This window comes from Pteronotus mesoamericanus, unplaced genomic scaffold (genome assembly GCF_021234165.1).
Source record: "Pteronotus mesoamericanus isolate MK-2021 breed Mesoamerican mustached bat unplaced genomic scaffold, CSHL_Meso_final contig_182, whole genome shotgun sequence".
Classification (NCBI taxonomy): Eukaryota; Metazoa; Chordata; class Mammalia; order Chiroptera; family Mormoopidae; genus Pteronotus; species Pteronotus mesoamericanus.
Window position 1 is genome coordinate 15974969 of NW_026555078.1, and position 22376 is coordinate 15997344.

A 22376-nucleotide genomic window follows, 5' to 3' on the forward strand; every position below is an offset into this window, starting at 1 on the left:
AAGCAGCTGAGACGATCTGTGCTCAGCCAGTTGGGCACGTTAAATAAGTCACGGTGCGTCTGCACGATGGGACACCAGGCCGCCGTTAACAAGGCGGAGGCGCCCTGTGTGCACAGGAACTCAGCAGGCGCCAGGGACAGCCATCAGGCTGGGAAAGGGTTTCGGGCAGCCTCCCTGTAGCCCAGAGCCTGGCAGACACGCGCCCGCGCCGCAGGAGGCCTGCAGGGCGCACTCGCACCAACAGCAACGAAAGCAGAGTGCAGAGCAGCGTGCATGTGTGTGTCCGTATACACGTATGTGCACAAGCAGGTGCTGTGATAGAGGCTGTCATCTGCAGACCAGCTCTGGAAGAAGACACAGTGACGTGGTGACAACAGGGGAGGGAGCAAGAGACTGGGACCAAGGGGCTAGGACACTGGCGCCGCAGTTATTGCACCCCCGCGTGGTTCAGATCTCACATGCTGCCTTCTGAAATGAGAAACCATTGTTTAAAAATGACCCTGCAGTGTGGAAAAGCATCCGTCTGACTCCAGAGCTCAGACTCTGAACCATAAGGGCCGATTGCCTGAGAAAATTTGGAGTAAAGCGTATATGTGTGTGTGCGTGTGTGCATGTGTGTATACGTGTGTGTCTGTGGATGTTTGAGTGTGCGAGTATAAGCATGCTGGCGTGTGTGTGTGTGTGTTGGTGTGTAGGAGCAGATGTACGCATATAAGCTTTCAGAACATGCAGCTCCTGGGCTGAGCAGGCCTTCACCCCTGACCGCCGCCCAGCCCTCTACCCCCCTCCCCTGGGCTGATGGCTGGAGCTGCGTGGAGAGGACTGCATGCTGCGCAGACAGGCCTCCGGGTGCAGGGCTCTCTGGGGAACTGGCCCTGCAGAGGGGAGAAGGCGCCCCTCGCCTTTAGGACCCTCTGGGAAGTCCCCAGCACTACCCTGGGACTGAGGAACAGGGAGGGAGGGGCAAGGGGAAGAATGGGGGAACTGAGGGGAGGGGTGTGAGGGATTTTGGGGTGTTTGGAGAGGCAGGAGAGAGGGCAGAGCCAGTGTTCCTGGAGATCGGGGTGGGGGTGAGGGGAAGCTTCCCAAGGAGCCTGGGGCCGACGGGGTGGGGGGGCTGCCAGCGGTGCCTACAGCTTTTTTTCTCGTGTCCACCCAAACCACAGGCCAGTTACCTGGCTTATTGCTAACGTTACCAGCAAGGTCCTGTTTTCTCTCCCTGCTCCCAGCTTACCCCGAAAAGTGAGGAGAAGGCAGGACAGTCAGTGCTGCCAACATTTTCTTGCCCCAAACATCCCCTCTGCCATCTGGCAGCCTGCTTAAAGGTCTGCCATCAGAATCTTACCTGGGACAGAGGGCTCATCAAGGTGTTGTAGGCTTTAGAGTCAGAGGGCTATTAGTTGTTGCAGAGCTGCCACCTAAGAGCCAGGTGACCAGGGCCGATGGGCTAGCAGCTCTCAGACTCAGCAGCTTCATCTGTCAAGTGGGAATGAAGTACCCAAGGCACAGGGCTGGCGTGAGGGTGCACTGGCAAACAGTGTAATGTGTGATCCCACTCCTACTCCCTAGGGTGCCTGAGGGCTTGAGATCCCCTTCTTGCAGGAATAGGTAATGATCAGAGAAATGAGTATTTTGAAAGTGGGGGAGGAGAGAGAAGGGGGGACTGAGAGGACTCAGCCCGCAAGAGGTGTCTCCTGAGCAAGAAAGAGAAGGCGGGTCAGAAACACACATTTAGCAGCATCGGAGAAGCCTCTTCGTCCAACTCACCAAGGCAACCGCCTCCTGCTCCCGCTGTGCAGCAGCCGCTCTCTCAGGGCCTCCCCCTCACTGTTCCCCTGGCAGTCACTCCAGCCAGATTCCATCCTAGAAAGGGACGAGGGGACAGTGTTGGATGCATAGGAGGCTTTTGTCAGGAGTGATGGGGTTGGGGACGGGGATGCTATAGCTGGACCGGCAGGGCCAGGGCTGCGGGCAGCTGAAAGCGTCGGGGTTTACAGTACTGAATGTTGGAAGTGGTGACAGTCACAGCCAAATGTAAATGTCATTTATACTCAGAGAGCAAATTGCCTCATTACTGTCTCTGCATAATTCTTGTTCTGTGATCTTATGGTTATTAGGTCAATTACCCAGGTTAATTTATGCCAAGGAGACTATGAGGTAGAGGCACGCCCTATAAGCAACCAGATGATGCTGGCTCAGCCCCAGCACATAGTAGATGCTCAATGAATTATTTGTTGACTGGCTGCCTGTCTGCAATGTACTAAGGAATTTGGGGCAGAGATAGAAGGGGGCCAAAGCAACCCCTGAGGATGGAGTGGTAATGGAGACCAGGAGAGAGATGACTGAAGGTGGCAGATGACAAAACGGGAGTCACCTGGTCTGCAGCACAGTTGCCCCAATAGTGCAGAACATCCTCCCGGGGTTACCTGGGAAAGTCCTGCATTTTATCATTGCAGGAGACTCCTGGGCAGCGGTGCTTCACACCTAGCATGCCCGGTCACTTCAGGGCAGGGATTATTGCTGCGCTCTTTCCAGAAGAGAAAGCTATGTTCCAGAATTGCAAGGTCATTTGCCCAAGAGCACTCGCTAGGAAATGCAGCAGCCAGGACCCGAACCCAGGGATTCTGATCACAAATATTACCTTCTCTGGAACAAAGGATGCAGTTGGTGACTTCCGGCTCTAGTGACTCTTTCCCTGGAAGTTCCCAGGTCAACGCTAAGGCCCTCAGTGTCATTTTGGAAAGTCTTGAAATGAAGAGGAGGTGGGACAAGGCTGGTAAAGGGCATCAGGCAGCTTGTCAACAGACGGGAGGGCTGGCAAGCAGAGGTGCCCAGCATGGCCGAGCGCCTGAACAGTGCATTTGCACGGAAAACGGTGCCCCAACCCAAGATGCTTTACTGCCATCTACTGGAAAATTGTCACAAGGACCATACAAATTTGTGATGACAGAATTTTGAAAAGGATGCCCCCTGGAATTGCCGAGCGCAGAGCCTGACCAACTATGCAGGGCAGCCCTAGATGCCTCTTCTCTTCCTAGAGAGAATAAAAAAAATAACAGAGTCCCTGTCCCCGTGTCAGCTCAAGTGCTGCCCTCGTGTTTTTTGTCTGTGAGTCCATGGGTCACACAGGGAGTCTGTAGCCAGTTTTGTCACCCAGGCCCCTGCACATGTCCTGAGCATCTACTCTGGGCCAGGTTACATGCAGGACACTGTGGTTACCACGTGGACAGAACATAGTCCCTGCCCTTCCTGCCCTCAGAGTCCAATGGACGTCAAAGATTATGGAAATAAATTAGGACGTATTTGCCTGTCTGGATCAAAGAAAGCATGTCTGTCTGTCTGTCCTGGATGATTCGGGTCCTTCTCTGCTTACTAGCTGTCAGCTCTTATCCATTTTCCTAAGCCTATGGCTCCTCTCCAGTAAGATGTGGCTAAAGTCTCACCTGAAAATTTGAGACCTACATGAGATAAGGAATATAAAATCCCTAGAATGTGGTCATCCACGCCTTCCCCACAAGTGGTCAGTTGTCAACTTGCTATGGTGAGGGACTCAGTGGCCAACAGTCTTGACCTACTCCTGGCACTGCTAGAGTCTGAGACACACACACACACACACATGCACGCACGCACGCACGCACACACGCCAGGCAGAGGGACAGCTCCCTTGGAAAAGACAGAGGCTCCGGTGCACTTTCCTTCAGAAATGACCAAAAAGTGATAAATAGGAATGCACGTTAAATGCCCAGCTCAGAGGCAGGCCCAGGCAGAGTGGGTTCAGCAGGCACTGCCTTTCACCTTCCTTACACCCTGGCTGGAAAGAGATGCAAGCTAGGAAGGCTCGGGGCCCCGTTACCCCCGCCCCCAGGAGGCAGAACAGTTGGTGTCATGGGGATTGGACCTTATAGGTTTCATTCACCTGCAGGAAAAGGCTCGCAAGCTGTTGCTTGGCCAGACCTCTGGGGCTTCCCTCAGGGCTTGGAGCAGGGCCACCCAATCCTTGAGTTTATTTTCTCATCTATAAAATGAGGCCAGTAATATTTACTTTGTAGCATCATTGTGAGGATTAAAAATGCAAGAAGTACCTAAAGGGCCTACAGCAATGCCAGAAACAAGATAAACACAAAATAGAGTAAAGTTTTGATCACAATGATGGGATCCAGGGTGGGTGGTGCTGTCTGAAGGAGGCTACTCAGCCATTCCGAGGCCAGCCACTGTGGGAGGTTGAAGGTGCAGGCGGTAGCTGATGAGGAGCCAGGATGCCAGCTTGCCTTACTCCGCTCCTCTTATGCGAGGGAAGCTGGTGCAAACTTTCTGGAGGATACAGAGGTAATAGGGATCCTTTTGACCCAGCGACTCCGTTTCTAGGAATTCAGCCAAGGAAATAATCATAGAGTGCCATAGAGTTGTTTGTGCTAGGACATTCAATGTTGCTAATAATAGTGAGAAGCTGGAAATAATCTAAAGTTGGAGATACACTCAATACTCACTTTGGCTGGATGCCAAAATGTTAAGATCAGTGTTCAGCTGAAATCTAGGCCTGTGCCTGATAACACCTTATGGAGCAAATGTCTTTGATAGAAAGGTACATCTAAAATTTTATCAGAGATTATTTGTGATGATAACTTCATTGGTAATACATTTCATTGTCCATACTTAACAGTTTAACATTATAGTACAAGAACAAGCAACTTTCCTAGTACCAGCAGTAGCTAGCTTGCCTCTGTGTTGTATATCACACCCATTTGTGTTAGTAAATCAGTGCTGACTTTCGACTGATAAGGTGCAGGTGTGTGATCCTCACTTTTTTTAATGATTTCTTATTTCTTAATATTCTTTACATTCCTTACATGATTTATCATGAATATTGCTATGCACCTGGTTAGAGAGGTTTTCTTTCTTATGAAATTGGGAGGTTGGTTGACATTGTTCTTAGTTTATTTTTACAAGTTGCAAAGAATTACAAATAGAGCTTTTTTTAAAACCCCAAAGCCTAAATAGAATAAAGTAACCAAAATTGATTACATTTAAAAAATTATTTTGTTTATTGTTATTAATGCTAGTATGCATATGATATACTCTAATCTCTATTATTCTGCTTCCTATTATTATTTTAATGTTTTATTGTTGTTGCCTCAAAAAGTATCTTCTAAAAGCATCTGGCTGACATGCTTTCTCAATATTTGTATTAGCTAACAATGTGTCCTTCTGTATTTAAATGCTCAAAATCTCTTAAAAATTATTTCTGTACAATAAGATGCAAAGTTTATAACTATCATGAGATACAGAATTTTACTTTTGCAATTATATACATTTACTCTTTGGTAGGATTTCAACAAATAGAGCAAGAAAGAAGATATTCATTACAGATTACATCTGTAAGGTTATATGTATTTGAAAGTGATTATGAACAGTAAATCCGGATGACAGGCTATGTGTGTATAACAGATTATTTTGCTTCTTGGATGCAAAGGTTATGTAACATGGTCACAGGGTCATGGGTCATACACAAGTCCAGGGAACCCAGAAATGATGCCGAAGTCTGAACTTGGCTATTCAGCCTTTCACAGACCAAGACTGAAGATGAAGCCAAAGAGCATATTTTGACCAGATACTCAGGTCAAAGACAAATTTTGGTACATCCTTACTTAACTGTGTCCCTTCTGCAGGAGAGGCATACAAGCTGTTCATTAAAAAACAATGTTGACAAAATATATTTATCGACGTAGAAGGATTGTTTTACTGTTGTGAAATTTAAACACTGGTTATAACAGCAGATGCAGATGCGATCCCAAATTTGTAATTAAGCGGGGAAATCTGGATAAATACAAGTCTGAAAGACACATACAAAATGTTAATGATGATTATCTCTGGGTTTAGGATGAAAAGATTTCTGCCTTATTTTTAATTAACTTTTTTTTTTGTATTTTACAAAACATGTCATTCATATGGTTTTTAAAAATAAAAATATTTAAAGTGCAGCCCTTCTGTGCCCCCTTTCCCTTTCGTCCTGGGCCAGGCTTCGAGCTGCCGGGCTGGCCAGATGGTCCGGGACGCGGACCACAGCTGCGTGGAATGCTCGCTGTCCGTGGTCGCTCGAGGCCAAGGCTTTGGCAGGAGGGAGTTGCCTTTCCTCGGCCTGTGTCTGTGAAGCGAAGTGCTTACAGGGGTGTCCGATCCCCGGCGCGGGGGCCACAAGCGGCCCAGGATGGCTATGAATGCGGCCCAACACGAAATCGTAAATTTACTTAAAACATTATGAGATTTTTGTTTTGTTTGTTTTTGTTAGTGTTTGTGTATTTAATGTGTGGCCCAAGACAACTCTTATTCTTCCACTGTGGCCCAGGGACGCCAAAAGTTTGGACACCCCTGGAAGGAGGGTTAGTAGGAAGGTGGGATAGAGCAAGGGGTAGTAGCCCCATGTGACCAATGAAGACCGGGAAGGGCCGGGAAAGTCCTGCTTTGGCCTAAGGCCTGGAGGATGACACTGGAATGTCTAAACTCTTCCATAGTAAAAGACTTAACTCCAGGATTGTCCCCCGAACTAATTTTCCTCTTTCTCTTCATCAATTCAACTCACAAACTTTAGCCCCCTGTAGCTAAGCATGGCCATGGGACAAAGTTCAGGCGAATGAGAGGTAATTGGATGTGTTGTGTGCAACTTCCAGGAAAAGTCCTTAAAAAGAGTGTCATGTTCTGTCTTCTTTGGTCTTTTTGCTGGCTGCCATGTGGACATGACGGCTGGGACAGGAGCAGCTATTCTGGACAATGAGGCGACAAGCTCAGGATGATGGAGCAACAAGACAGAAGGAGTGTGGTGCTTCTACACTAGTCCTGGACGGGTGCCTTTAAGCTTCTTTAATGTGAGAGTGAAGCAAGCTCCCATCTTAGTTTACACCAGTGTTTTCTTGGAGTTTCTGTCACATGCCTAGAACCTAATCTTAATTAATTACAATAGATATCACTTATTTAACACTCACTATGCCAGCCACTATTTTAAGTGCTTTACAGATATTATCTTGTTAATCTATGTGACAACGCTATGAGGTAGAGACTATAATTAACCTTGCTTTACAAATCCGGAACCTGAGACACACAGGCTGGCTGACTTGCTCGAGGTTGCACGGCGGGTGACTGGCAGAGCTGAAATTGGAACCCAGGTCACCTGACTCCAGAACCTGTCTTCTGACTGCTCTTGTGGCCCCCCGCCCCTTCTGCTCCTTTTTACCCTCTGGTCCCACCTTCTGCAGGCCTGTTTATGCTACGTCCACCCCCTATCCTACCCCACTCCCGGTCTCCAGCAAGAAGTTCATTCCCTCTTTACCCAGCTTCACTGAGAAAAGCCTCTGACCGGCTAAATCATGCTAAAGTGCAAAAGGTCAACAAGCGCATAACACGTTACCTCTCCATAAGGAAAACAGGCTCTTTATTTCTATGCCAGTATGAGGGTGGACACGTGAGAGACACAGAAGGAGAAGCATGGGGTGAGGCTTGAGCACTGAGATCAAGTGACCTGGATTTTATTTCTACTGTCAGTAAGCTTTACGGCCTTGGCCAATCTTGTAACCACCCTGGGCCTCCATTTCCCCCTCCATAAAACAGGGAGAGGCAGGCTTTCCTTAGGAAGGGCTGTGGTAAGCTTAAAGAAAATACCCAATGCTAAGGCACCTGGCGCTCTATGAGCCTGGCACATAACGGGTGTCAATAAACATGAATCTTTGTTCAGTTGATTTCCTTTACCCACTGCACCCTCTGGCCTACGTTTTTAAAGGTCATATAGTGAAGTATAATTTACATACAGTAACATTCACTCTTCTGAGAGGTACAATTCTATAATTTTAACAAACGTAGTCATGTAACCGCCGTCACAATCAAGGTATAGATTTCCAAAGAGTTCCCTTGTGCCCCTTTGTCCCCCAAGATTATTTCTTATTTATTCTGAGATTTACTGAGCACTCACTAGATGCCAAGCTCTCAGCTGGGCGTAGGCTACAGAGACAAAAGCGACAGGTAAATCCATGCCCTTGGAGGTTTGCAGTCTATCCAATACAAAGAGACAATAAAGAGGTCAGTAAATATACCAACAAACAAAATCATCGTAGAGGCAGTAAGTGCTCTGTGACAAGCAGGGTTACTTGGTAGCTGGTGGCTGGGGGACTATTTCAGTAGGAAGGGCAAGTGCTCTTGAGTTGGTATCTTTGTCCTTTAAAATTCATGACAAAGTCTACAAGTTGTAGCTAAAATTCCCATTGAATGGACAGGGAATTTGAAGCTCAGAGAGGTTAAGGACATTGCTCAAGGTCACACAGCTAATGGAGGAAAAAACAGGTCAGCAGATTCCAAACCTCAGGCCAAATGCTCCTGCTCCTTCTCGTCACACCACACCGCTTCTGTCCGGAGCCTGAGCCGTTTCTGCTGGAACAGGGCGGGAGATGGAGGCAGGGCTGGGAGGTCTGCGTTACCTGCTATTCTACGATCACAACGACGTATTTAAGAGTCCTATAAACAGCCAAGGGCACTGCAGTGGCCTCACACTCCTGGCCGCACCTCCCTCCTCCTCTTAGTGGGATGTCAACCTTGTGTCTCAGTACCCCCCATCCTGGACACCAGGCATCGCAAGAGGTGTTCAGCAGAGACAGTGAAGACAGCGGACCTCCGCCTGTGCCTCCTGACCTCACGTTTCCATCACAAAGACATAACCCGAGGTTGTCTCTGATGAGCGTGCACTCTTTCTCTCAGCCATCCTTTCTTTCCTCCCTTCATTTCCCTCTCCTACCCTCTGCCCCCCCCCCTTTTTCCTCTCTCCCTCCTGCATGCTTTGAGACGAAAGGGCTGATTAACCTTGCCGCCACCATTGCTGCTAGGCTGCACACTGGTCCACAGGCACAGGCCTTCCTTCTAGGACAGCCTGAGTGCTCCCTGGAAACCAGGGCTAATTGGTAAAAGATCACATTCATTCTCCCACAGTTTGAATGCATGGAAGGAGGCTCTGCCAAGCCAAGGTTTACACTCCAAGGCATCAGTCGCCAGGGAGATGGCTGGGGTCACCTGTCACCCAGAGGCTGACCTTCAGACCTGCTGTTTCTACCTTGACACGTGAGTTTGGGTGATGAGAAAGCATCGCCGCCCCTGATAACATACACACTCTTTAGCACCACAAACTGCACAGCACTTAAGAGCATTTGATTAATGTGCTGCAGGCTTACTTAATTTGCGTAATTTTGCATAAGTATCTTACATAAAGAGAGATTAAGCAGTCTTTTATTCTGAGGGAGTAGGTTATATACCTGCTTCCTTCACGCAAGTGACATGTTCTAGAAAACCTAGGTATCAGTGAGATGTTTGCATGTTAAATCACATTTTAATTCGAACATAGGCAAGGCTTGCAAATGACTGTGCAGCACATCTCTGAACCTCAGTTTCCTCATATGAAAAATGGGCTTAATCATTTATGCCCCAGCTAGCTTGCAGGGGTGTTGAGAGAGTACAGAATGAAATTTTAATTTTGTGAGTGTACTTTGTAAGGTTACAAAGCACTTTATTACATCAAAGTAATGCTGTTATTAAAACCAAGATGTAGTTAGCCAAGGAAATTACCACCTCCAAAAAGAAATTCTGTGATAACCCAATTTTCATGTATTCAGCTGGCTGAGATGAAGATTACACTTGTATTGTATGTTTTCCAAATCCAGGCAGGCCAGATGGCTTCTCACTAAGCCTTCTGAGACTTGGGGAGCACTTGGTGGTTGCCTCTGACTTGCTATCAGCCGTAAAGAGTATCCTGTCCAAGAATGTATATTAAAATCTTAATTTCAGGGCACCAGTTAACTTTGAGACCCCAGCCTATCTCCCTCAATCCTTCCGATCAATCTGAAATAAGAGCATGAGAATGAAGGGAACCCCTAGAGCCTCCTTAGATGTGGCCCCGTGCTTTTGGAATGTTCTTCACCCCAAACACTTGGGACGTTACAAGGCCAGACAGACATGTGCGGGGTTCCCCACCCCCAAGGGAGAGGTGGCTTGCTGCATACAGCTCCTCTCTTCGTACACGTTTTGAGCCAAAGTGCAATGATTGCCAATTGGGAGGGAACTCATTTTATTCACATAATGCCACCAAGTCGCAAGACTTACGGCACGTATTTCTGGGACAGCGCTCAGCAGCAATCAGATGCCTGCTGGTGCTCCCAGCCGCTCGGGACAGCCTGCAGGTGTAGTCATCGCTCCACTCTAAGAACACATGACAAAGGCAATGGAGAGAGTGGTTTACAAATTATCTTCTGATGCAAGATCAGTGGCAAATGTGTCCTCACCAGATGTTTGAAAGATCTTGAAACACCACTTTTCCTCCCGGAAAGGGACCGGTATCAACTCATCAGTCTGTACACTAACTCAGTGTCTCTTCTGGGCAAATCATCATCTTAGGAAATGTGACGGAGACCCCCCAAATATTTCCTGCCTAGACCAAGAGCTCCCATTTTAGTTGGAAAAATAAGACTTTCTTGTGGGTAAAGATAAGGGCCCAGAAGGGAGACAGGAGGAGGAAGAAGATACCTATCCAATCCCCTGCTGGGACTGAGGTACTTAAATTACATAATCGCATCTGATCATTATCACCACAAGGTAACATCTTCACCCCATTCTATGGATGAGAATACTGAGGATGGAGAGATTAAGTAACTTGCTCCAGGTCTCACAACTGGTAAGTGGCAATAAAGTGTTTGTTCTTGGGAGCATTTGAGATCTTGTTTCCCAGCACGTCATCAGTTTCTCTCAAATAAACTTTTTTTTAAAAAAGTGTTCATTCTTAGTCCTTCATTCTGATGGGGCCAGAATCAAAGTGAGATTTTTAAGTTGACCTCCCTATTGATTTTGTCAGGGGTAAGCACCTATTTTTGAAAACCAAATAACATTCAGCTGTACTTCCTCTTACTCAATTCACTTAAAGGGAAGTGGCTGAGGAAATACTAACTCTAGATCTGGAACTGTAATGTGCCTTCCTGTTGATCAACTATAACTCTAAATAAATAATTGTTCTTGCCTGTTCCACAGCCAGATCTCTGGCTCTTTCCTGGCTGAATTCTCCCTTCCCCCACCAACATCTTCCCACATTCATTTAGCTTTTCTTTCTCCCCCTCCCGACACATACACACACAGATTCAGACACATACCTTCCCACCACACACCCGTATGCAAAATAAAATTAGAAATACACAGGAATTTCAAGGTATTTAGGGAACAGAGATCTTTAATCAATACAGCCCAAACCAAGCCCTCCGGGCCCCCTGTCTCCCAAGCCAGGGTAAGAGGCCGGCTGAGCCTGTGAACAGGGGTCAGACAGCCATGACCTTGACACAAAGTGGCTCTAAAGGATACAAGGCCACTTGTGCTTTCCTGTGGCTGCCCTGGGGCCACTGGAACTCACAGGGTTACCAGGTTCTCAGAAGCCAACACCTGGCAAGCTGGAATTTTTTTTTTTTTTGCCTATATGTAAGAGCTTTTCAGAGAATGAGGTTTCCTGGCCCCCTTTTTTATTGTGATGTGCAGTGCTAAAATATAGAGAAAACAGTATCTGATGGTTCAAAAATATAGGCTGAGCTGATAAGCATATGGCCCTCATTTTAAGGGATTACTCTTGCTTTAATCAACCACTTGAAAAAGCAATGGACATTTATTTATTTATTTATTATGTGTGCCTTCCCCCAGAGACACGGAACAGGGCAGGTGGGGGTGGGGGAGGGGCTGACAGCCGAGGGACCTGAGGTGCTGGCGGTGGCCCCAATACGCCTGCAGTATTTCTGAAGCTCCCTTGGCTTTCTTCACCCCTACTGCCTTATGATACACACTGGCCGAGTGTCCCCACCTTCTTGGTGCCCCCTCAGTGTCCACCTCAGAATGGTGGAGGCAGGAAGGAGAAGGAAATAGGGACAGGGAGATGGGATGGGATGCCAGGCAGGTGCACCTGGTTCAAGCTCTGGGTCTGGATACCCCCCCCTGTTGCCCTCCCTCCCCCCACAGGAGAGCTCCCCCTGGGTCTCAGAGTGACTTTGGGCTGTGGAGAGGCGGAGAGAGGGTGCATTAGTTCAAATCCAGGCTCTGCCACTTACCCACTGTGTGACTCCAGGCATGTGACTTAGCATCTCTGTCTCAGCCTCCTCGGCTATACAGTGGGGATCATCAAGCCTCTGCTGGGAAGATTAACAAAGCTGCCTGATGATAAAGGCTTAGCGCAGTGCCTGGTTCTCAGGGCCCAATAAATAGTTTCAATAATCATGAACTAATACTCAGATAGTACTTACCACGGCAGGCCCTGTGTAAGGGCTTTACATATATTATCAAATAATCCTCACAGCTCTGTTTTACAGAAGAGGAAACTGGAATCTGAAGATCACACAGTAGTGAATGGTGGATATTCAGACCCCGGAGACAGGCTCCAGACAGAGTCAGGGTCTCAGCCCCTCTGTGACAGTGACGCTGATCTGTGTCGGTGTTGCTCCTGGCAGGCTGAGCTCTAAAAACCCCGGGTTTCTTTCCGTCCCAGAGTGGAGAGCAGGGAGAGTTGTCAGCCACAGTGGAAAGGCAAGAGCAGGTGATGGCTCCAGCATCCACATCAGGGCTGAGTCCAGCTCCCAGGTGGAACGGGTGGCTGAAGTCAGGCAGGGTGCCCCAGCCCGCTCCGAGGGAGCTAGGTAGGGGAGGGGTGGGGGGCAAGTCCACGATGCTGAGAGGGGTGGCCAGAGCGCCGCCCCCAGAAGGGGAGGAAGGGGTGGCGAGGCTGGGGGGGTACCCAGCTGCCATACCCGCCGCTTCCTGGCCCCCACTCGCCGGCGCCCCAGTGGGAGGACCACAGCTGCCTGCTCCCTTTCCACACCCCCGCTACCTGCCCAGTCCCCGAAGCGAATCGTGAGGAGGCTGCGAGCCAGCGGGGCCGAGCCCACAACTTTGCAGCCTCGGGGAGGGCGAGAACCGGCGTCCAGGGCTCCTCTGATCGGCGGCTAGAGCTGGGTGAGTTCCTTTCCCCACCCCTCTGCGGCGGTGCGGCGGCGGCGCAGGGGGCGGCTTCCTGGGCGTCCAGGAGGCGGTGACCGAGAAGCCGGCGGCCGCCCGCGCTGCCTGCCTCCCGGGGGCTCCGGCTGTGCCTCTCGTCGCGGGCGAGGCCGGCGCCAGTGCTGAACGGACAGCTCCCCTAGCCCCCGGGCCGCCCCGGCAGTCTCCGCCGTGTCTCCTCCCGCGCGGGGTCCCGGCTGCGGCCGCGCGCCGAACGCCGTTCACTCCCCCAGCCCCAGCCCTTCGCCTTCCAGGCGCCGCGGCGCATCTGGAGGCTGCTCCTACGCCCCCCTGGCGACCGGCGTGGGGAAGACACTTGCTTCCCCGGAGCCCGGGGCCGAGGGCTCTCTCTGGGGTGGGCAGCGCCGCTGCAGCCCTTGGGAGGGCATGGCCAGAGGCAGGGCCGGGCCCCCAGCGACCACCCGCGAACGTGCCTTGCGCTGAGCCCCGGCCGCAGAGAGAGGCCCCCGGTTCTCAGCGCGGCCGCGGGTCTCCGGGGGCACTGACGCCTTCAGAGGGGAGTCCAAGGTGATCAGTCGCCCAATCGAATGGGACAGCCTGGACGGAGGCCCAGTGGCATTTGCCCATTCAGGGTGCAGCAGCCTTCCCAGAACTTTTCTCGCACCTCGGGCTCCCCGTCTCCTTAGCCCCTAGAAAAGTTCTCTCGGGCGCCCAGAATTCTGTTTCCCGGCGGCTTCCGCAGCTGGGCAGGAGCCAGGGGTGGGGGGAGGGGCCGGGCGTACGGCGGGGACTGCGCTCGGCGGCTGGGGTCGATCGGCCGAAAGGCTGGCCAAGCACCTACTCCTGAGCCCAGGGCGGGCTTGTTGGTACCGAAAGGGTTTCAGCGCCATCGGCGTTGTTTGGGTTCTAGCTCCAGGAGGGTGGGAGGCGGGCGCGAAGGGGGGATTTTAATATCGTCGCCTCAAATGAAAACGCTCTTTGCCAAGAAAAAAAAGCCAGGGCTGCCAGGGCTGTGGAGAAGTGGGCTGACCAAGACCGGCTGACACAGGTATTCTGGCTGCCCCCACCCCACCCCACTCGGTGCCTGAGCGCGTGTGTGAATGTATCGATTGCTTTAATTGATTTTTTTTTTTAAAAGCCAGGTGGCAGCGGCTGCTTGTGTGTACACAGATATACACATACACAAACACAGACACCCAGGCACACGTAGATTACACTTACAGAGTCACACACACAGGGAACACCTTTCGCCCCCTCCCCCCCGCACCCCCGTCCCCCGCCTCAATACAAACATCACGGACCTACAAGCACACATACCTCCAAAGAGTCTTAGATTACCGGTGAGGTTCCTGAGTATTGCCCAAGATGGGGTGGGGGCAGGGGCTGAGAAAGGGCAGGTGATGCAGGACTTCCATCATTGGCCTCCGTCCCCACCCCAAATCCTTTGCTTTCTCTTCCTGGGGGGTCTGGAGGAGAAACCCCAAACCTGGGCTCTTTTCCGCTGCCATAAAGGAGCGGAGCCCTAACCCCCTGCCCCCATCCCTTGCAGACTGCGCACAAGAAGCCCAGCCTCACTCTCCGCGTGCCTGACTCCCGGGCGCTCCGGCGCCCAGGTCGCTCGAAAACCGAGGGAGCGGGCACCGGGAAGTACGGCCTGGCCCCCAGAGGCCGTTGTGGTCTCGGGGTCGCATGCCTGCTTGGGCCCGGGCTAGGAAAGAGAAAAGGGGCGATCGAGGAACAGGGATCCGGGAGCGAGGACGTGCGTGGAGCGGGACCAACAGACAACGCCGGAGGAGCGCCCTAGGGCGCCCCCTGGACACCGCAGTAAGCCTTGCTCTCACCCTGGGCCCCTTAGGAATGTAATCGAAGATGCTGGCCCTGAGGCTGCTCAACGTGGTGGCCCCCGCCTATTTCCTGTGCATCTCTCTGGTGACCTTCGTGCTGCAGCTCTTCCTCTTCCTGCCCAGCATGCGCGAGGACCCCGCGGCCGCCCCGCTCTTCTCGCCTGTGTTGCTCCACGGGGCGCTCTTCCTGTTCCTCTCAACCAACGCCCTGGGCAATTACGTCCTGGTCATCCAGAACTCCCCCGACGACCTGAGCGCCGGCCAGGGGACCTCGGCCAGGAAGGCCCCGTGCCCCCCGCCCAGCACCCATTTCTGCCGAGTGTGCGCCAGAGTCACCCTGAGGCACGACCATCACTGTTTCTTCACCGGCAACTGCATTGGCAGCAGGAACATGCGCAACTTCGTTCTGTTCTGCCTCTACACGTCCCTGGCCTGCCTCTACTCCATGGTGGCGGGCGTGGCCTACATCTCGGCAGTCCTTTCAATCTCCTTCGCCCACCCCCTGGCCTTCCTCACGCTACTTCCCACCTCCATCAGCCAGTTCTTCTCTGGTGAGTGGGGCTTGACAGGCAGGTTGGGTCCTATACAAAGACCCCCACCCCACCCAACCCCAAAGTTGCCGGATTTAGAAAACCAACCAACCAACCAACCCCGATGCCCAATTAAATTATAATTTCAGATAAACAACACCTAACTTTTTAGTGTATAAGTATCTCCTAATACTGCATGAGACATATTAAAAATATTCACTGTTATCTAGCTGAAATTCAGTTTAACTGGGCATGCTCTATGTTACCTGGCAGCCTCTCGTCCTACCCCATCCTCATCATGTCCTCCTTGCTCACCGCTGTCCATTCGCTCACAGAATTGTGGCAACCGGGCAGTGCACCCGCTCTGTGCCAGGTGGGCTGGGGGCTGGCCATCCTTCCACGCAGCCTGTGCGGTATGCCCATGCTATGACCTTCCTCTGCCTGGACCCCACAGCACCTTGGGGTACTCACACAGCACCCCAAGGGCTTTGTCCTCCAAAGGTCTTGCCAACCTACCTCAGGAAGGTCAACAGGGTGCCAGGCCAGCCCCGGCAAGAAACTAAGCTCTGCCCTCCTGCCCATTATGTTTGACCCCCCAGGAAGCTGAAGCCCGCAGATGCCTTAGAGCAGGGGATACCTTGGCTGGAGATGCAGCCATGCATAATGGCTCTGTCCTCACTGACAGAGTCATGGGACTGGTGTGGGAGCTGACCCTCCAGGAGGTTCTTACACCTTCAGGAGCCGGGCATCGGGGCCTTCCCAGTGGTGCTCAGCTGGGCGCCCTGGTGAGGGCTGTATGTAGTGCGCCCCAAGAACAGCTCCCCGGTACCTGGCCCAGAGGGACCTGGTGGCAGTTCTTAGCACTTCGCCTGGCCTTGATACTTATCCCTATCTCATTTCCTTCCTCTCTATTCCTACCCTGGCCTTGGACTCCAATTGACTTGGTTCTTACAAGGGACAGTGTGCACGTGTGTGAATGACATCATTATCTCCCTTTCTCAGATGAAGAAACTGAGGCTCAGATGGGATTAAATGGCTTGCCCGGGGTCTCACTACTACTGCAAAGCAGCCCCTTGCCTGCCCCTCCTCCTCCACAGCAACACAAGAAATACAACATATTTCCTTACCCATTGGTGTTTCAGGGACAAAAACAGAGAGAATGCCGCCACTTCCACTGAGAACTCAAGACTGTCTTGATGTGCCTGAGCTGGACATTCATAAAAATTCTGCTCCACTCTGGAGGGAGCCACCATTTCAGTCTTTGCAGGCTCGGAACTGTTGTGCCATTTGGCAGTGGGAACACAGAGGCCCAGGAAGGACCCAGCCAGGGGGGTTGCCTGGAGGTCTGGTGGCTGAGCTGAGCCCAGAACTCAGCTCTCGGGCCTTCTGGATTCTGGTGCCGGCATACGAGGCTGCTGGGACTGAAATAACCAGGAGGAGGAAGGGTAGGTGGGCGGGCTAGGGGGTGGAGTGTGAGCACAGGCAGGTGGAGGGATGAGGAGAGCCAGAGAACCTAATTACACTTTCTTTTCCGAGTAGTTTTATCACATAAAAATGGACAGTTCCAAAGGGAGGCTCTTGAAATGGTTTGATTTGAGATAAGCCTGGGCTTGAGGCCTATCCACGTGTGCTGGGTTTGGGAGGCAGATAAGAAAGGAAGAGGGATCTGTTTCTTTGATCTGATGGGAGAGCAGAGCCAGTAAGTGTCTGCCTTGGAGCCCAGATCCCTATTTCAGAAGATGGATGAGTGCCGCTATCTTTTACCTCCTCACCATACCCACTGGGAAAAGAAGGCCCAGGTTTCTACTCTCCAACTCTCCCATCTTAGCTTCCTCCTTTGCCACCCTTCCATCGTTCCCCTTGCCAGGCCTTATTCTCTCCCCTCCCCAGCACACACACCCCACCTCTTCAGCACCTGCCTCCCTGTCTCTTCTCTCCAGATTCTCAACCCAGGCAGTTGAGGCCGCTCCCCATCTCTGCTGCTCAGGAGGACAGGAGGAAGTCAGGAGGCCCAAGCTGTTTGATAGATTGAGCTATTATTTCCCAGCTGTGGTACTTGTCCCCAACTGTGGTACTGTCCCTGAGTCATATCTGTCACCTGAGCATGGGATGGCTGGGAGTATGGGCTCTGTGAGCTAGAAGTGGAAGCAGTCTTCTGGTGGCTGCTGCCCATGGGCCTTTAGCTGATGCTAAAGAGATAGGAGGCTGGCCAGGTGGATTTTAGAAGTTGTCTTTTCTTTTCTTCTTCTTCTTTTTTTTTTTTTTTGTCTTCTTGGGATCTGTACAGGTTGTGTCACCTTTCTGAGCCTCATTCTTTTCATCTAGGAAATGGAGATGATGCTCTCTGAACTGTGTCATGGCATTTGTATAGGTACACCAGCATGGTAGATGGTCCAGTAGAGGGAAAGGGGATTAATGTTTGTTGAGCACCTCTTATGTGCTACCCACTGTGCAGGTCTCATTGCATTCAATCCTCACCATAAGTCAGTGAGGTAGGTATTATCATATCCATTTTAAAGGCCCAGGAACCAAAGGGTCAGCAAAGTTAGGGTGCTTCGAAGCCACACAGCTAGTGTGATTCCAACCCAAAATTTGGGCTCCGGGTTGCTGGCCTCCAGAGCTCATATTCCTTCCACTAGAGCACACTGCCCTTCGGAAGCTGCTTCTTGATGAATGAGCCATGTTGGGAGGCAGGGAGGTTCTTGTCCCTGAATGTACATTAAAGATGCTAGGCAATGACCTGTCAAAGGTGTTATAAGTGCTTGATGGGAAGCAGGGAGGGAGACATTAAATGGTGCGACCATTCAGGCCCTTTAGAAAAACTGTGATTTTTCTAAAAGAAACAGAACTATTATTAGATAGTTCAAAGAGCTGAGGCAGCCAGGTTAGGCAGCTTCAAACACTTCAAGAAAAAGCAGGTCCCCAGAAGAGCCTTTGGTAGCTGCCGCAAGGGGCCGGGAGAAGGCCACAAGGTCTTTTCTGCAAGCCTTGATTTAGTGCTAGGAAAAAAGCTCATGGGAAACAGTTTCCAGCAGCCCAGCCTTGTCCTTGACGCTGAGTTGCAAGGCAGGCCCACGCTTGACAGCTCTGATGTTCTCACATCCCAGCTCGAGGGCCACCTTTGCTTGTCAGTGTTCCTGGAGCCCAAAGGGAACCATGGGCCCTGGATCCTTCATCTTACACGGGGCTGCCTGAGCTAACCTATGCTGACAGGAAGAAGTGGATCAGAGGGTTGGCACAGCCCAATGTGAGCCCCGTCCCACTGCTGCCCCCAGCCAGCTGAGGGGCCCCTCAAAATGCTAGCTGGAATGAGCTTTCCACCCCTCGGGCAGATGGACTTATTTTTCTCCAACTTTGCAAATGGTAACCTCTGTCAAAGCTCTGAGGGCTGAGGGCAGGAGGAGGCTGCTAATGAGCAAGCCCGGATCTAGCCCACGTCCTGCTGGTGGCTGAGCCCATCGCTGCTCAGGCCAGGACGGACAAGTTTTAAAAGTCCAGCCCTCAGGGGTCTGAAAATTGAAGCCTGGGAGACCAAGGAAGATGTAGACTGGGGCCAGAAGGCGCTGGAGAAGGGAGGGGTATGGTTGAGATTCGCAGAGGTCCAATAGGCCATAAGGAGGGGCGGTCCTCTGGAACAAGTACGGCATCACATCATCACGCTGGAGGAGGTGGTGGTGGGCGGAGGAGGGCTCGCAAATTCTCTCCTGGGTTCACTGCCCTGGCTGCTGGGCAGGTCCAGGTAGGTGACTGCAAGCCCTGGGAAGGAAGAGAAAGCTTGATGGTCTAAAGAGTAAAGTTGAGACTTTCCTGGGTAGAGTCCCTTCGTCTGTGAATGACCTTCAGCAGGGAGCGCTGCGCTGAGTGTGAATGAGAAAACGGGCCACTTCACACTCCCTGAATCATGCAACCCTATGGAACCAGTTTACAGAGGAGCAAACTATAGCTCAGAGAGGTTAAGAAACTTGTGCGAGACCACAGAGCTGGGAGATTCAAACTCAGCATGGACTGGCCACCCCAACTCTGAAGAAGAGTGCGGAATCTCTTACCCAATGACTGCTTAAACACTAGTAATAGAGAGAACTGTTTAGAGGAGTTTACAGGAGGTCCTGCCCAAGACAAGGGGCTGGACTGATGACCGTGGGGGCCTCTTCCAGCTGCAGCAAGCTGTGATTGACAGGGCCTGTTCTGGCGGCCCAGCGGCCCCTGTTAACGTTAATGAGTAAAATACTCTCTAAGCCAGAGTTCTGCGCTGCTCTGGGAGCTCGGGGCTGATTCTTCTTGATGACCGGGCCCCGCTCTCCATCACGCTGTCACTTCCCTGAGTCCTCCCAGCCACTGCTTCCAGCTCCACAGGGGGAAGGCGCTTCAGTCTAGACAGCTGCCCAGGCGCCAGCTCCCTCTCTAGGATCCTCAGCTCACCCCTCTCTCCTCCTGAGAAACATCCTTGTCCCTGTTTCCAAAGCAGAAAGAGAAGGCAGAAAGATAGGCATGTATGGCTCAGGGAACGTTAGCGTCTAGGCTCTGCACGGAGAAGCTTCCTTGCCGACATCCCCAGTCCATTTCTGGCCTCGGGAGTCATCAGCGCTAATGAAAAGTTAAGGCAACTAGTTTATCTTTTCTCTCCCTCGCTGCGGCGGCGCCGAGGTTGCTATAAAATGCAGCTTCAATCTCATCTCCCTCCCTTCCCAGCGGAATGCGCCTGCAGTGTGGCAGGTCCCTACGTGGCCTGGATGTAAAGCGATTCTGGTGTTTCCCCGCCCCCTGCAGGAGCTGTCCTCGGTTCTGAAATGTTCGTCATCCTCATGCTCTACCTCTGGTTTGCCATCGGCCTGGCCTGCGCCGGCTTCTGCTGCCATCAGCTGCTGTTGATCCTCCGGGGTCAGACCCGCCACCAGGTGCGGAAGGGGGTGGCAGTGAGGGCCCGGCCCTGGCGCAAGAACTTGCAGGAGGTGTTCGGGAAGAGGTGGCTGCTGGGTCTGCTGGTCCCCATGTTCAACGTGGGAGGTGAGAGCTCCAAGCAGTGGGACAAGTAGTGGGCACTCCCATCATGTTTGTGTGTGTGTCTTCACGCCTCCTGAACATACGACCGTGGCACCCTTGTCTCCGCCCACGACCCACTACCAACCCAGGGCTGGTAATGTCCTAGCATCCACCCAGATCTGGGACACAGAGAGAACAACACTGGCTGGTGGATCGTGACAAGGAGGAAAACGAGATCCTCCAGGCATTGTTATACTCCCCACATGACAGCCAGGTGGCTGTTAGGAGGCCTCTGCTTTGGTCTCTTTTCCTCGGGGTCCCTGCCTTGTCCCTCTGCCCACTCGTCCCCTCTCTACCATGTCTCGTGCCATCGCTGCCATCTGCTAGAGCTCTTCCTCTCAGCCCTGTGTTGGGAGTGGGGAGTGAATCCTTGCTGCTAGGATGATGCTCTCTGGGACCTGGAGGCTGGCAAAGATGTTTAATATTACAAAATGTTTAAAATTACCAAGTCTGCTCTGCCAGCTCCCAGGGAGATTGGAAAAGGAGCAGCGTGTGCCCTTGTCCCCTCTGCAATTGTGGACGGTGGGAGGAAAAAGAACTCAGTAGCTTGCTGCTCACTCCACCCTGCCCACAAGGTGCAAGGCCTTCCTTTGGGACAAACAGCGGCCCATCGTCTGAGTTTCCAGCTGCTGTCCCCTGTGCGCTCTGCCCCAGCTGGCCACCCCAGCCCCGTTCAGCATCTGGCTGGATACTTTCTTTCCCTGGCATGCTTCCAGCCTTTGCTAGATGCTAGGAAGGCAAAGAGAAGGGAGAAGAAAAGGGGACATACTGATAAATGATAGAGGCACGTGACTATGTAAGCATATAGAAGGGGGTGTGTTTGGAGGGGGGAAGAGAGAGGTAGAGAGGAGAGAATGCTTGGGGGAGGGGAAGAGACGGTCACACAGAGGCTGGGCACTGGGATATTTGGGGAATGAGAGTGAGAGAGGCAAAGGAGAGAGGTCATTTCTTCCCTGTAAAAAGGGCATTCTGGCAACTAACACTGTTCGGTGTTAGAATGGCTTCCTGGGGAGGTAGCAAGAGCCCCCAGACTGCAGGTTTCCCAGCAGGGGCTAGGCAGGCAGCGGCGGAGAGGCTTTCTGCACAGGGTCAGGGAGGGGAGATTCTCTCCCCCCACCCCAAAGTTTCTGGAGTCCTCTTTGTGATTGCCAGGTCCCAAGGCAAGGCCTGCAGAGGTTCCTGTGTGTTGTTTGCTTTCATGGAGGATTGGTCAGGCATGGAGGTGTCTGAAAATCATGATGCAAACTTCTAGGACCCCTCCCAGCGCCTGGGGAGAGAGTCTCTGGAGGGGGAACGCGTACCTGGGTTTTATGCTAGTTAAGGGAGTTGGCATTTGAGGACAAGGAGACGGAGCAGTCCAGGGGTGGGTGGGGACAGTGGTGGGGAGAGCAGAGCCTGAAGGTCACGCTTAACTTGGAAGGGCGAGATTGGGTGAGTTGAAGCTGTGGAATGGGGAGACCAGGATATAGGGGTGCAATGACCAGACCAGCCCTGTTTGTCTGACTGGCTCCAATCAGGGACACAGCTGTGTGTTCTGGAACCCAGATGACCAGACCCCTGGGACATATGAGGGAGTGGGGACAACACATGCGCCCCCTCCTGACTGGGTCTCAAGGTCAGTCAGCCATCCATGCAGGCAGGGGGCTGAAACCCACACCCTCCAGTGTCCAGCTGGTGGCCATGGTGGCCCCAGCTGTTGTCACACAACAGCCTGAGTTCCTGAGCAGAGCTGGGAAGGACTTTACCTTGGTCCTGCTTCACAGCCCCTAGAGGACTAACGTAGTAATGTCCCCGTCCACTTAAACTCCCTCGCCTATTCCTTCATTCATGCGTCCTCCATGTGCTTATTTATTTAGTGCCAGCTGCGTGCTCTTCTGGGCACTGATACGCTGTGGTGATCAAGACAATGAGACTCCCGCCATCGGGGGCGTCTCATCACTGCCCCCATGCACTGACTTCC

At 51.9% G+C, this 22376-nt stretch overlaps 1 protein-coding gene across 1 annotated transcript; it reads left to right on the forward strand.

Annotated features, from left to right (window-relative positions):
* Nucleotides 1–14871: 14871 nt before the first annotated feature.
* ZDHHC22 (zinc finger DHHC-type palmitoyltransferase 22) lies at nt 14872–20409 on the forward strand. Its single transcript, XM_054566991.1, has 2 exons — nt 14872–15397; nt 20144–20409. Exons 1-2 carry the CDS (start codon nt 14872–14874, stop codon nt 20407–20409), a joined length of 792 nt encoding a protein of 263 aa, XP_054422966.1.
* Nucleotides 20410–22376: the final 1967 nt, after the last annotated feature.